This window comes from Bos indicus x Bos taurus, chromosome 15 (assembly GCF_003369695.1).
Source record: "Bos indicus x Bos taurus breed Angus x Brahman F1 hybrid chromosome 15, Bos_hybrid_MaternalHap_v2.0, whole genome shotgun sequence".
NCBI lineage: Eukaryota > Metazoa > Chordata > Mammalia > Artiodactyla > Bovidae > Bos > Bos indicus x Bos taurus.
In genome coordinates, this window is record NC_040090.1 from 43,939,473 (window position 1) to 43,955,080 (window position 15,608).

Here is a 15,608-nt window from a genome sequence, read left to right on the forward strand (position 1 = left end):
CATGAAAGCTGCCTTCCAATATATTACTGATTTAATTTTGAACAAATTCATAACATAAGGATATGATATCAAATTCTGGCATATGAATTGCCAGAACAATTTATATCCATAAGGACTATAATATCAAGAGAGTATATGAAATCTATAAGAAAACCATAATAATTTAGAATAGTGTTTTTCACACAATCCACAGTAAAGTTTCAATCCATTGCAGATCAATATTTTTGTAATATACAATAAAAAGGAATAAATGTAAAACTGCACTGTTAAATTGTATAGAAGTTTCTAAACACTCTCAGTTTCTATCTTTAGATTAGGACTAATAGCAGTTTGCATACAATACTGGTCTTCACACTACACTTTGAATAACGTTGATTTATAAATAATTCACCATCCATTCAACCTGGGCTTTCAAGAGAGATTGAGAATTATCTAAGAGGCAGAAAATTTGAATAAAAAAACAGCTGCGCAATTTTGAGAACTTGGAGGCCATTCACACCCGTATAGGTTACTGTCACATTTTAACAGGACTTTATCAGTCCTTGCCTTTATCAACATAAACTATTCCAAAAAATTCTTGCACAGAAAGATAAAAGGTACAAATAACTTCATTGTTTAAGGACTTCATCCACAATCTCATTGAAATGAACATAAAACCCTTAAACTTTTCAATAGATAGCATTAAAGACTATTTACTCTCCGAGACACTTTGAAAGTCTTACCTCATGTCCACCAATCCTAAACTAGTCTATCACAATCCTTAGTCAAAATTAATCAAACACTATGTCAGGAAGCAACAGTTAGAACTGGACATGGAACAACAGACTGGTTCCAAATAGGAAAAGGAGTACATCAAGGCTGTATATGGTCACCCTGCTTATTTAACTTATATGCAGAGTACATCATGAGAAACGCTGGACTGGAAGAAGCACAAGCTGGAATCAAGATTGCTGGGAGAAATATCAATAACCTCAGATATGCAGATGACACCACCCTTATGGCAGAAAGTGAAGAGGAACTCAAAAGCCTCTTGATGAAAGTGAAAGTGGAGAGTGAAAAAGTTGGCTTAAAGCTCAATATTCAGAAAACGAAGATCATGGCATCTGGTCCCATCACTTCATGGGAAATAGATGGGGAACAGTGGAAACAGTGTCAGACTTTATTTTTCTGGGCTCCAAAATCACTGCAGATGGTGACTGCAGCCATGAAATTAAAAGACGCTTACTCCTTGGAAGGAAAGTCATGACCAACCTAGATAGCATATTAAAAAGCAGAGACATTACTTTGCCAACAAAGTTTCGTCTAGTCAAGGCTATGGTTTTTCCAGTGGTCATGTATGGATGTGAGAGTTGGACTGTGAAGAAAGCTGAGCGCCGAAGAATTGATGCCTTTGAACTGTGGTGTTGGAGAAGACTCTTGAGAGTCCTTTGGACTGCAAGGAGATCCAACCAGTCCATTCTAAAGGAGATCAGTCCTGGGTGTTCATTGAAAGGACTGATGCTGAAGCTGAAACTCCAATACTTTGGCCACCTCATGCGGAGAGTTGACTCATTGGAAAAGAGTCTGATGTTGGGAGGGATTGGGGGCAGGAGGAGAAGGGGACGACAGAGGATGAGATGGCTGGATGGCATCACTGACTCGATGGACATTAGTCTGAGTGAACTCTGGGAGTTGGTGATGGACAGGGAGGCCTGGCGTGCTGTGATTCATGGGGTCTCAAAGAGTTGGACATGACTGAGCGACGGAACTGAACTGAACTGAACCCTCATTGAATGATCTGACTTAAACCAGATTTCAAAACTTATAAATATTCCTACTCTGCTCTTCCTCAGTCCGAGATGCTACTAAGACTCTACCAAGGTGGGGCTCTCCTTACCATAGCATACAATGAACTCATACAATGAACTTTATAGCTTATTTTGCTGGTATTTCCTGGGAGCAAGCATCCAACAAGCAAAACTTTCCTTTATTTCTCCATTTAGTCTTGCTCAGTCACTTCCAAACCTCAGTATGCATAAAAATTACCAAAAAGAATTGTATATACAAAAGCATGCACGAGCAGTTAAGAGATCTCCATGTACAAATCTGAGCATGTTGTATTTAGAACTTAAGCCCTGCATGCAGAGATTAGCAGTTGGTAAAGAATAGAGAACCATAGAACTTTTGAGTTGAAAGTGATTCTAGATGCCCGAACATCAGTACCTGAATCAACTACATCAAAATCCCCTGATGTAATTAATCCCTATTTAAAAAAAAAAACAAACCCTATCCCTGGTTTCACTTCAGATGTACCGAATCAGAATTTCTAGAGCACAATCAGATTTGGGAACCATTATGCTCTTCTACCACATCATTCTGTAGATGAAGTAAAAGACTCCGAAATGGAAGTAAACTTGTCCAAGATATCACAGCTGTTGAGCTGTGTGTCTCATGATTCCTTGAAAAGAGTTTCAAGGACAGAGAGCAGATTTTGGCGATGTTGAGATTGCCAAATCCTTACCACTAGACCACCACGGAGCATTTGGAGATGTTGAGAAATGGAATATTTTCTGCCATATTGTTAAACAAGGATGTCACAGTCACCAGCAGCTGCAGCCACACGGGTGGTGAGAGGGTGAGCCTTGAGGGAACTCAGGAAGGAAAGAATACCTGTCTTCTAGCAGCCATCAGACTGCAGTCACTTCCTATGGTGGGCTCTGAAGAAGATCAGTCATCTAGCAGTATCTACTAGATAAGAGGAAACAGATAAAGTATAATTTTCAAAACAGGTAAAATTATGACTCTTAAGCAAAGACAAGAAGAACACTGAGAATCTGCTGACCACCTTGTTAAATTTATGTTCTCAGGAATTGTTAATCGGCTCAAGCACAGGCAGATGGGTTATTACAAGGCTTTAGGAGCATGTCCTAGGAAGGAAGCAGAAGTGTTCCTCCTGAGAACTACAGGTGGGCCCTTGAAAGAGGTTCTAAGTCCAGGCAGCTACTCCCAAGGTTCTTCATTATTCGGACCACAAGGTTTCTCCAACACACTTATTTGTTCCACTGTTTTGCTTCTCTACTCATCAGTATGAGTGAGAGCTAAGTCACTTCAGTCGTGTCTGACTCATTATGACCCCACAGATTGTGGCTCGCCAGGCTCCTTTGTCCATGAGATTCTCCATGCAAGAATACTGGAGTGGGTTGCCATGTCCTCCTCCAGAGGATCTTCCCAACCCAGAGATTGAACCTGCCTCTCTTATGTCTCCATCATTGGCAGGCGGGTTCTTTACCACTAGCGCCACCTGGGAAGTCCAGGCATCAGCTTCCCCCTGGCTAAAAATGGATGCCCCCCATCTGGAGTCTGCATGATCATCACCAAGTGCTGGACTTCTGACAACAGTGTTTAGCTTAGATCAGGTTCTTGATGGAGACTATCTGATTGGCTGTTCTCCAGTCAAGCATTAGGGCCCTTTGAATCATGTGATCACTCAGCATCAATCAGCTGTAGCTACTTGAAGGAAACAGTTTGGGTGGGTGGGTGTGTATTTGTGGGGGGAGGAGAGGGGTGTGTATGTGTGTCAGATTCATGGCAGGGGAGTCCAAGGGAGAACCTCAACTTGGCCAAGCACTATAAAACGTGCCTTTAATCATTTCCAGCAAGAGTCTTTGAAATGCGGACATTTGTGCCCCACCTCCCCACCCCGTTAGCCCAAATGAGTGTGGCTGTCACTGTTGCTTTTAATTAGGCAACATAAGTGGGGGGGGGGGGGGTTGGAGCCCCCACAGGAGCCGATGACCACATCTTCCAATGCATGTCTCCACCTGCATTTGAGATCCTCCTTTGTACAAGCCACTGAGCTGCTAGAAACACGGATGCTTCTAGGTGTTGACGAGTGCTCATGACCTTCAAACTTCCCACTCTAGAAGGGGTTGAAGAGGAGGTTGATAGCCATGATAAGAGCAGAACAGTTGGATGTGCTGTTCGGGTAGGGCCCGAATACATTTCGGTTCACTTTCTTCCCGCAGCAAGCTCATTCTTTTTCGGGGGCACAAGAAATGGGCCCAATAACTACACTTAGAAATGCAGCAGGTGAAAAGCGAGCTCCTCACCAAGCAGCCGGGCCAAATCAGCGCGAGGCAGAGTAGCAGGTGGGGTCGGTTCAGCAATCACTGAACTCAGGGTTGGAGCGAGGACGTGTGCCGATTGCAGAGCCGGGGAAGAGCGGCCTCCAGGCTCCAAGGCTCCCAGGCCGGAGGCTCACACACAGCGAAACAGATGAGACCCCACGTCCTGCCAGGCGCATGTTTGGGGCATCCTCCCTGCTCCCAGCAGCAGCGGGCGCGGGCCCCGAGCGCTCAGCTCCTTGCAGGGCGGAGGGCGGCGCGAGGGAGGGAGAGAGGGAAGGGAAAGGCGAGCGTGAGCTGCCTCGAATGCTTGGAATAATTCCGCTTCCGTTTGGAAAGCCGCAGCCTCAGTCCCGCCGCGCCCGCCGCGTCCGCCCAGCGCCAGCTCCGCGTCCCGACCGGCCCGCGGCTGCCCGCTCTGCCGCCATGGCCACCTCCCCGCAGAAGTCGCCGTCTGTCCCCAAGTCCCCCACTCCCAAGTCGCCCCCGTCCCGAAAGAAAGATGACTCCTTCTTGGGGAAACTCGGAGGGACTCTGGCCCGGAGGAAGAAAGCCAAGGAGGGTGAGTGCGGCCCGGGCAGGGCCGGGAATCTAGGGGCCGGAGCTCCGGGGGTTGGGCGGGAGCGCGCCGCGGGTGCCCGGCGCCGGGGAGGGGGGCGCGCGGTGGCGCGGGCGCGCGCTGCCCGGGAACGTCTCGCGGGGCCAGTCCTCGCCGCTGCCAGGCTCGCTGTCGCCTGGGCGCTTGCCCTCCCGGGCCCCGAGGCGGTCGGGTGGGGCGGCCCGGGCCTGGGATCAGAAAGCGCCCGCGCTGGGCCAGGGGCCGAGGAGGCGGCCGGGCCCTCCTGCCCGGAGGCGACGGCCTCCCCTAGGCCCGAAGTCCCCGCCTTCTCCGCGCCGAAGGCTGGCAGTTCCCAAGTTTCTGCTGAAACTTTTCTGGGCGCCTTCACTCTGACTTTTTGCCTTCATTGGTCTTTGAAATCAGATCTTTTCCTAGTATGCGGTTGCAGTCTTGGCCTCCTGGAGCTTTTGTCTGTCCCCAGGGCCAAGCCGAGCTCTGTAAATGCGTAGATCAACACCAAATGTTTGTTGAATGAATGAGTGGAGCGGTGGCAGTCTTCAGTGGTCCCACCTTGTGAAAAATGATAAACTCGCACCCTAGGAGAAAACCTCGATTAGACACACGCACACTGTAGCATCCTGGGCTCTGACCCTTCTGTGAACTCTAGTTAAGGCCTCTTGCAAAAACCATTTCCTTTTTCCCATCAGGGTGAATTGAGGAGAACTTACTTTTTTTCCAGGACAGTTTACATGTAAAATATTTTGTCCCGTGGCAGATTTTACATCCTGTTTTTTTTTTTTTTTCTTAATTGAAGTATAGTTGATTTACAATACTGTGTTAATTTAAGGTGTACAGGATAATGATTAAGTATTTCTGCAGATTATATTCCGTTATAGGTTACTTCAAGATAGTAGGTATATTTCCCTGTGCTATACAATATATCTTTGTTGCTTGTCTATATGTAATTGTTTGTATATGTTAATCCCATACCTCTTATTTGTCCTTCCTCCTTCCCTCTCTGGGGCTTTCCAGGTGGTTCAGTGGTAAAGAATCCACATTCCAATGCAGGAGATGCAGTGTAGGGAAGATCCCCTGGAGAAGGAAATGGCAACCCACTCCATTATTCTTGCCTGGGAAATCCCATGGACAAAGAAGCCCTGCTGGGCTACAGTCCATAGCGTCAAAAGAGTCAGTCCTGACTTAGCATCTTCACCACCGCCACGCTGTTTTCTAAAGTGGCTGCACCAGTTTACATTGCCACCGGCAGTGTATGAGAGTTCCCTTTTCTTCACATCCTCTCCAATAGTTGTTATATGTAGCACCCTGATTGTTGTTTTGAGCAACGAAGTGACGGTTTGGGAAAAGGCCTAGTGATTGGTGTGAAGGTAGAAGTTGCTTAGTTAAAAAAAAATTTTTTTTTCAGACTCCTTAGTGGTTTGGGAATAAACCTTTTTAAGTTAGTGATGGTGATATGTAAAATAAGCTTCATGTTCCTGACTTAACTTAAACCATGAAAACTCAGTGTTGAGAATTATCAAACATGACACAGAGAACTAGACTTCTGATTATCTATATTGAATTGAGAAGCAGCAAAATACATCCCTAAAAATGTTTCCCCCGAGTGTGGTTACTTTGGTAAACCACTGTGGAATAGTGTGCTTTTGTTGTTGTATGGTTGCTAAGTTGTGTCTGACTTCGTGACCCCATGAACTATAACCTGCCCGGCTCCTCTGTCCATGGGATTTCCCAAGCAAGAATACTGGAGTGGGTTCCCATTTCCTAATCCAGGGGATCTTCCTGACCCAGGGATCAAACCTGTGTCTTCTGCCTTGCCAGGCTGATTCTTTACTGGTGAGCCACATATATTGTGCAATACATGTGGCTTGGGGAGTGTTTTTCTAGGCTATCCCTGTAACTTTCCTATGGTGTTCTCAATATGGGCTCTCCAGCTTGAGACTGGGCAACTCAGAGTTACTGAAGCTCATGACCTATCAGAAGTGCTCACCCCACTTGGCCAACTCTTTAGAAAAGTTTACTTTGTATTGAGCCCAAAGTTGGTTTCTCTGTATCTGTTACTGTTCTATTCATGCAGCCAGGGGAGTGGGATGGTGGCTCTTCACTTTCTCCAAGTGGACCTGCTTTGTGGAGTCCCTTGACCCTTCCAAACATCCTCTTTTCCTGTAGCTGATTCTTGCAGATGAACTTCATGGCCCTCTGGTTTCCTGTCTTTTCAGTTTCAGTCAGAGTCCCTACAGGAAACACAGGAACAAATTAGTTGCGATTTTAAAACTAATGTGGTAAAGAACCTTCTGTGTAGGTTCTTAGGTTTCGCCTTTCAGAGTCTCCTTGCTAAAGGGTCACTTTTCACCTTCCTTCCTCCAGATCTGTCTTCAAGGCTTGCTCTTTCCAAGAACACCATCCTGAGTGGTATCTGCCAGCTGAAGGTGCCCTAAATTAGTCCTGCAGCAATGGTTATTCCTTTATTTTATCCACTTATTAATTATCCTTAGAGTTTTTATATTTTGTCTGATGCCCAAACTGTACCCTTTTGGTTCCCGTAGGCTGTCCAGTATAACTGGGGAAGTAGATGTTTGGTTTCTAGCATGAGAGGAAGTCTCAGTATTGCTGAGCAACCCTTCTCTCCTAATCAGCTTGCATCCTCATTTTCCAACAGACCTGTTTAAACCCTTGTCACTCAGTCTCTTCCCCAGACTTTGAGATAGAAAATTCAGTGCCAGATCTAGACACACACCCTTCGTCCACAATTTTTGTTAAGGAGATATGTTAGCATTGCTTTGCTGTTTTCCCAGAGTATTACAAGATGCTCTCTGCATTGCATGCTCTCATGTAACTTGCACCTTTCTGGTAAGACAAACAGGTACTGTGCTTGCAAATTTCTCCTCTGACACCACTCTTATGAAAATAATGATAAATAATAGCTAATGCCCCTTGAGGAAGAAAATTAAGTGCCAAAACTTTTGGAATTTTCTTCACACCCCCTACCCCCCAGTCCCATCTATATATAAACCCGTCCTTTCCTGTTCCGTCTTGTCTTAGTCCCTTCCAAAGAGATCCCTTCTTCCCTTGCTCAGGAGGCCCTTCATTTCCATTCTTCCCAGACTCAGTGTAGCCATCCCCTTTCTCTCATACTCCCAGTCTTTTTCATGCTGCTTCATCCCCCTAACACCTGCAAGTGTGCTCGAGTCTTTGCCATGTGTAGACACTCTCCCGATGCTGGTTTCCTCTCAAGCTGCTCAGCAGAGGCCTTGGAAGAGCCATCTGTACTGGCTTCCCCTTTCTTAGCTCCTAGTCACTTCCCAGTGCCCTATACCCATTCTTTCACCAACTATATATTGAGTTGCCTACCATGTGCCAGGCATTGCGCTAGGTACTGGGGTATGGCAGGGAAAGAACACACAAAAATCCCTGCCCTCACAAGCTTGCCTTCTAATAGGGAAGACAGATAACAAACAAGACAGTGAGTGGGTAAAATTTGTGTGTTATGTTATAATGGTGATCAGTGCCGCAGAGCAAAATAAAGCAGGGAAAGGGGAGATGGAGTGTTGTGGGGTGAGGCAGGGGGGATGGTTGGCAGTTTTAAGTAGGGTGGCTAGAGAAAGCCTCACCAAGAAGGGTTTACTCGGGTAAAGTCCTGAGGAAGTCAGGGAGAGCCGTATGTGTATCTTGGAGAAGAGCACTGCAGGTGAGGGAATGGCCGATGCCGAGACCCTGAGATGGCAGTGGGCCTGGTGTATTGAGGACAACTGTGGAAGGTGGTGAGGTCTCAGGGGTGCTTAGAGTGAGGGTGGGGACAGGCGGTGTAGGGTCCTGGAGGCCTTTACTCAGTGACATGGGACGGTCTTAGAGATTTTTGTGCTGAGGAATAGCATGATCATGCTTCTGTTTTAACAAGATGGCTCTGATGGGGATAAGTGGCTAAGCGGGCAGGGTTGCAGCAGGGAGATGGTCTGTGAGGCCACTGCAATGATCCAGCTAAGCCGTGGTGGTCTGGTGCTGAGTGGTAGCAGTGGAGGGGTGATCATTCAGTTCTGGATATAGTTTGAAGATATAGTGGATAGGATTTATTGAAACACTGGAAGGGAAGATGAGAGAGTAGAATCAAGATGACTCCAGGGTTTGAGTTTGAACAACTGGAAAGGTGGAACTGACTTAGCTGAGTTGGAGAATTCTACAGGAAGAGCTGGTTTGGAAAGAAAGGGCAGGGCTCTGTGTTGGATCCATTTAATTCGAGGTGCCTCTTGGATTTCCCAGAGGCCATATTGAGTTCACAACTGGTTTTAGGAATCTAGTCAGGAGAGGGATCTGGGCTGGAGACACTCTGTGTAGGTGTATTTAAAGCCCGGAGACTGAATGGGATCATCAAAGGAGCACAGGACATACAAGAGGTCTAAGGACTCTCCAACATGTAGAAGGTGGGGAATGCAGAGGAACCAGCGAGAGAGGCTGGAAAGGAGTGGCCAGGATGATAGGAGGGAAACTGGGAAGGCGTGGACTCCTAGAAGTTGATTGGAGAATTTATTTCCATGCTTTACACTTCACTGAATTGATGCTTTTGAACTGTGGTGTTGGAGAAGACTCTTGCCTTGGACTGCAAGGAGATCCAACCAGTCCATCCTAAAGGAAATCAGTCCTGAATATTCATTGGAAGGACTGATGCTGAAGCTGAAACTCCAGTACTTTGGCCGCCTGATGCAAAGAACTGACTCGTTGGAAAAGACCCTGATGCTGGGAAAGATTGAGGGTGGGAGGAGAGGGGATGACAGAGGATGAGATGGTTGGATGGCATCACCGACTTGATGGACATGAGTTTGAGCAAGCTCCAGGAGTTGGTGATGGACAGGGAAGCCTGCTGTGCTGCTGCCCACGGGGTCGCTAACAGCTGGACACGACTGAGCGACTGAATTGAACACTTCACTGACTAATGTCTCCAGAATCCACTGCCTCCTTGTCAGTCCTCATTCTACTTGGGCTCCTGGTGGCATTCGTATTATTCAACTTTTTATTTCCCTTAAAATTTTCCTCTCCCTAGATCTTATCCACAATGAATTGTTCCCTGTGCCTTTATTTTATTTTTTGGACTCCTTTTCAGGCTTTCAGTATTTGTTTCCCTCTCAGCAGTATTTCCCGGGGACCTGCTTTGCCCTTTCTTTCTATTTTCCCCTCCATGGATTCTCTTACCCAATCCCATGGTTTTGGCAACTACCTGCCAATTGATGGTTCCCAATCCACATCTCCAATGCAGATCTTTCATCCGTATCCAGATTCATCTTTCCCCTGTCTCCTGGGTGTGTCAGGGATGCTCAGACTCCGCATGCCCGTGATGGAATTATTGTGTGTCGCACTGGCCCAGATCTGGTGCTTGTCTTTAAGCATTCTACCAGCTGAGGTGGAAATGTTGCAGTCATCCTGTTTCAGAGGTCAGCATCTTTTTTTTTAAGAGGCAGATGGTAAATATTTTAGATGTTGCTGGCCCTCTGGCCTCTATTCAGCTCTGCCTTTGAGGCCACAGATGATAGGTAAATGAACAAGTGCGGTATGTTTCAATAAAAACATAGTTATGGACATTGAAGTTTCACTTAATTTCATAATATTCATATTTTTCATAATTAATTCATAATTTCATAAATTGAATTTCACATAATTTTCTTATGTCAAAAATATTCTTCTTTTGTCCTTTTTCAGTCACTTATAAAACGTGAGAATCGTTCGTCGTACTGGGGCTGTGCAGAATCAGATGGAGACTGGATATGGCCATGGCCGTAGTTTGCCTGCCTCCGCTCTGTTTCATCCCCACCCAATCATCTCTCGTGAAGTCCTGCTGATTCTGCCAGCTAAATATTTCTGTTTTGATTCAGACCGCATTGTCTTCTTCGGGATTGCACATTTTGTTAAACTTGAGCATCTTTAGTCTCCACCTAAAGTATTGCCGTAGCCAGCCCACTAGTCTCCCTGTCTCTGGTCCTCTTTTGTTCCAGCCACGCATCATCCTTTTGCTGATATGTTGTTTTATTTTTAAGCACAGAGATGAAATCTCCCCAACAAAGTCCCTAGCATGGCATTCAGTCCTTCACAGCGCTCTGCGGTCTACCCTCTTTGTCTTAGTCTTCTTCATTTCCTTTTCAGAAAGGCTCGTTTTAGCCATATGAAACTGCTCTTCATCCCCCAGACACGTCCTGTTCTTCGACGTGTTTGCACCTTTATACATGCTGTTCCATGTTTCTGGAATGACCTTCTTCCCTTCTCTATGCAGCAAACTCCTATTCAATCATGGAGACCCAACTCAGATATCCCATCCTGCTTGAGGCCTGCTATAGATCCGATAGGAAGAGTGAGATACTTCCTTCTCTGTGATTCCATACTACCTTGCCTGTGTACGGCGGCATGCTGCATTGCCCGCCTTGTGGCTGTGCATGTCACACTATGATGAGAGTGCTCTGGGCCTGTCCTGCCTGCTATAGCATTTCACACATAGTGATATTGCAATTTCTATGGAATGAATTTCCCCCTGTTTTTCTTGGTGAAAACAGCCCACCACTAACTGGCTGTGTAATCTTAAACAAGTCTCTTCCCCTTTGCTCATTTCTAACGTAAGTGATTAGGCTAAGTAACCTTTTGGGCCCCTTGCAGGTCTGGTATTCGATGACTTCTGAGCTCTCATTTCACCAGGCTTCTCTCAAATTCAGTTTTATTGTCTATGTCGGGTGGTCTGGGAGTGACATCATCACAAAGACCTCTTTCTTTCCTCCACTAATGAAGGCACCTCTGTGTCGGGAGGAGGAGATGGAAACCAGGATAACTGGGCTGCAGCCCAAGGACACCTCCATATTAGGAATCTGTCTCCTTGTCTCAGGGAATATCTCCATTTGGTCAACAAGCGCAGTTCATAATTATGTTTTAGCCATTAGTACAGGAGGAGAGATGAAATCCTGTAAACATTTGTAAGTGTCTAAAATCTCCACTCGCTATCATGGAAAAAAGAACACAGTTGGGGAAAGTTATGACAATTTTAATAATAAAAGACTTCAAAAATACGTTACAAAATAAAAGTAAAATCCTTTAAAAATGTAAACCTTCTGTTACATGTTCAGTATGTTCTGTAGCTTTGCAGTCAGTGGGAAGCCCGGATGAGGGCTTTTCCCTGAGGACCAGGGCCCCTGGGACAAGGTGGCCTCATTCCTCCTTTTCCATCTTCTCTGCAGACTCCAGATGGCAGGCATTGTTTATGCTGCTCATATCATACCCTGTGTACCCGGCACAGCGTTGGCACTTAACAGGTGCTCTGTAAAACAGTACTAACTACCTGAACTGTCAGTGAGAGTAAGATGCCCAGGTTACTTGGAACTCTGCTCTAAGCTTTGATGACTCTTCTGGTGCTCTGATTCCACCCAGGCCTTCACTTCTTGCCCTGTGTGAGGGGTGGGCAGGGGGCAGGGGGAGGGAGCTTAGAAAACAGCCTCCTCTCTCCCCTCAGGAATCTCTTTACCCTTTTGTGGGAAGACGTCACTTAGCTCTGTTATTTCACAAACACACAAAGGCCCCTGAGACTGGAGGAGTGGGTCCTAGAACCAGTGGGCATGGATTGGTCAGTGGCAGCGGCAGCAGGGAGCCTGAGAGGAGGCCCACTGGTCAAGGGTGGTGACAGGCCAGTGTTCTTTGTTTTCATACAGAAAAGCTTGCTTTGTGGAAATGACATTTCACATGTTCATGTTAAAGTGCTTAAAGGAAGAAAGACCAGAGGAGAAATAGCTATTTGCAAAGTTTGGGGAAGATGAGAGCAATGTTCAGATGGAAGCTCTTGCAAGAGAGATTCGGAATCCCTTTCATTCCCCCGAGTCAGCCCCATCCCCTCACCCTGTTTATCCCTTCTAGCTTAATTTACGCACTAAGTGAGAACTCAGGAAATCTGAAAATCAGCCAGGGGCCTACCTCTATCACTGCAAGGGAGCTTCAGCACGACAACTCCCCCGACTCCAGCCCACCAGGAGAAGGACCCTCCCTGAGCCCAGCCTCACTCCTGATCACTGTCACTGCCACCTCGTTCGGGCTTGGGACAGCTGTCTGCGTGGTGTGCGATCACTCTCGCCTGCGTTTGAAATCTGGCTCTATTAGCATTTCTAAGTGATAATTCTGTTTTCTCTGAACATACCCCCCTGCCACAGCCTTAGAGAAACCCACTTGTGACTAGTGTCGTTGGCTTTCCTTCAAACCAGCCTTAGGGAAATGGCTAGGCCATGGATGGAAGAACCAGTGAGCTTAATCAGTTTAAACTGATATTAAACAGATATTAAACTGAAATATCCTTAACTACTGCACACTCTCTTGGGGAAAGGGAAATGAAACCAAATTACTTAGCTCCTGACTTTTTAAATAAAAGTTATTTTTTTATTCTCCATTATAAAATTAACCTGTGCTTATGGGATTTATGGGAAAATAGAGAAAACAATCATGCAATGTTCTAATTCTCAAAAGTAATCATTATTAGGATTTTGGTTTATTTTTTCTATTTTTTTCTTTATAAATTTTTTCTTTTTTATAATTGTAACTGTGCCATTTCTGTTTAGTCACTCAGTCATGTTTGACTCTTTTGTGACCCCATGAAAGCCCATACCATCTTTATACAGATAAAAATTCTGTATCTTTATTTTCATTTATTATAAATATTTTTCATCTTATTAGATTTTGTTGAACATGCTTTTTGGTGCATAATACTGCATTCATAATAGTGAATGTCCTATTGCTTATTTAATCATTTCTTTTGGTGCTCTTTTTTATTTTTCTAGAAATAATGCATAAATTTTTTTTTTAATATTCTAATAATTTTTTTGCCTGGAGCCCCAGAAGTACAATTACAGGGTCAAAGGGTAACAGTTGACTTGCTTACCATCAAGAGTTTATAACTGGTAACCAGGTGACATGACTGCTTTTGGATCTGGTGGTCTTCCTGGTAGTTTGCTTGAAAGTGAAACCAACATTGTTAGGCTGAAATATTCTGGTCCTGGGAGGACTGGTCATCGGTGGGGTGGGCTGGGAGAGTAATGGGTCAGGAGAGCACAGATTTCCAGCCTGGCCACTAACATGTACAAAGTAAGCTCTACTAGAGGCAGGTCTTCGTTTCAGAACATTTTCTTACGGCCATTCTTCATGCTTTTATGGCCTGGCCCTCAGCCCCAGTGCTCGTCCTTCTAACACGACCCAAGGAGGGGCTGCCTTGGGAATAGTCATCCTCGAAGTCAGGGCTGTCACTTCCTGCCCCACTCTGAGTTCTCCCCAGGCTTGTGTGAGACCCAGTCGAGGTTTGTTTAAGAAGTCCCTCCTTTGATCACTTCCCCTTACCTCCTGAATTCTTGGACTTGCCGCCCAATTTGGTGACCACTTCCTCCTACCTCCCTGAATTCTTGGACTTGCCGCCCAATTTGGTGACCACAGACAGATGGGAGGAAATCAAGACAGTGGGCTGAATGCTACAGCAGACAGATTAGAGTCGGGGTTGAAGGACCCCTTAGGAGATACAGTGCTCCAAGACACCAAAGGAAGAAACCCATAGGCTGACAAGAGACAGGACGGGATTTGGGGGCCTTCTGAGCTTCAGATTGGATTTTGACAGAATGGGCTGGGCTGTTGCCTCTGGGGTTGTTTCCTCAACCTGCACAGAAGGCAGTATTCAGGTGTCCCATTTCATCTCCTAAGAATGGATCGGAGTCAGTTGGAGCACGTAATTATCACACCTACCACCCTAGCGGGTATTTCTGGGAGTCACTTGTGGAGGCAGGCACCCTCCCTTAGTAGTGATGTGTTGCGGGCATTTATTTCATCACTGAGTCATATCCTATTCTTTTCACTCATCCCCTTATCACTTTTAAAATCCAGAGGCAACTCCCCTCCTTATGCTGTGAAATACAACCTGACACCAAGGAGCCGGGGATGCTGCAGCAGATCTCCTGGGGACGAGGATGCTGGATGATAAATGGGCAAGGCTGCCAGCCTCTATCTGCTCCCTCAGTGCCATAAACTCAGGCTGCAGGGCTCCCGATGACCCTAAGGGGCTTCGTGGAGCAGGCCCTGCACTTGTGTTTTTCCAGGAAACATTTATTGGTAGAATAGTTAATCTGCCAATCACAGTGTTACATTGACTTTTCATTCAAAACCATTATTCCTAAAGCAGTTTTTGTCTTGGCCAATGTGACTTTGGCTACGGGGCATGCTGGGAGGGAAATGCTTCCTGTGGGGAGGGGAAGTGAGAGAGGAATTCAGGAAGAGGGTCTGCAAGCCCAGTCACCCAGTTTCAGGGGCAAGGGCATTCCTGGTCTGTTGTGGTGGGCACCGAGGTGGCAGGATACAGAGATTCTTAGCATCCACTGGGTGTCTGAGTTCTGAACTAGGGAGGCTCGTCCAGATTAGGTCTGCGATTCAGGGTCTTGGCAGTGGAAGCTGGAGGAACTTGTGTGTGTTGGTCGCTCAGTCGTGTCCGACTCTTTGTGACCCCATGGACTGTAGCGCACCAGATTCCTCTGTCCATGGAATTCTCCAGGCAAGAATACTGGAGTGGGTTGCCATGCCCTCCTCCATGAGGAACTTAAGCAGTCTAGTCAGGACCCTGACTGAGGAGGTGAAGAGCAGAGACAGTCGAATGCTTGGTGTGGACTCAGGGTTCACCACCTTCCCCAAAGTAGAGGTAGGTGAGGGAGGCTGCCAAGGCTCACAGGACGCCTGGGTTTTGCCTCACTTACCTCCCCTAGACTCCAGGCTTGGAAATAAACTTTCCTTTCGGGATAGGGGAGGAGGTTTCTGACTAAACATAAGGCTGAGCTATCCTGGGCTCCCAGCCCTGGTGGGTAAAGCTGCAGATGACAGCTAGTTAATGATGACAGTTGGGAGAAACAGGGGGGCAGTCGGAACTGACAGTTTTGATGCTGTTTGCACAAGGC

At 46.3% G+C, this 15,608-nt stretch overlaps 1 protein-coding gene across 1 annotated transcript in view; it reads left to right on the forward strand.

Moving 5' to 3' along the window:
* The first annotated feature begins 4,168 nt into the window (after window positions 1–4,168).
* The window catches only part of PARVA (parvin alpha), a 179,549-nt gene continuing 168,109 nt past the window's right edge, over window positions 4,169–15,608 (forward strand). The window contains exon 1 of the mRNA XM_027563303.1: window positions 4,169–4,665. Coding sequence (XP_027419104.1) covers window positions 4,281–4,665 — 385 coding nt within the window. The 5' untranslated portion in view covers window positions 4,169–4,280. The remainder of the gene's footprint in view (window positions 4,666–15,608) is intronic.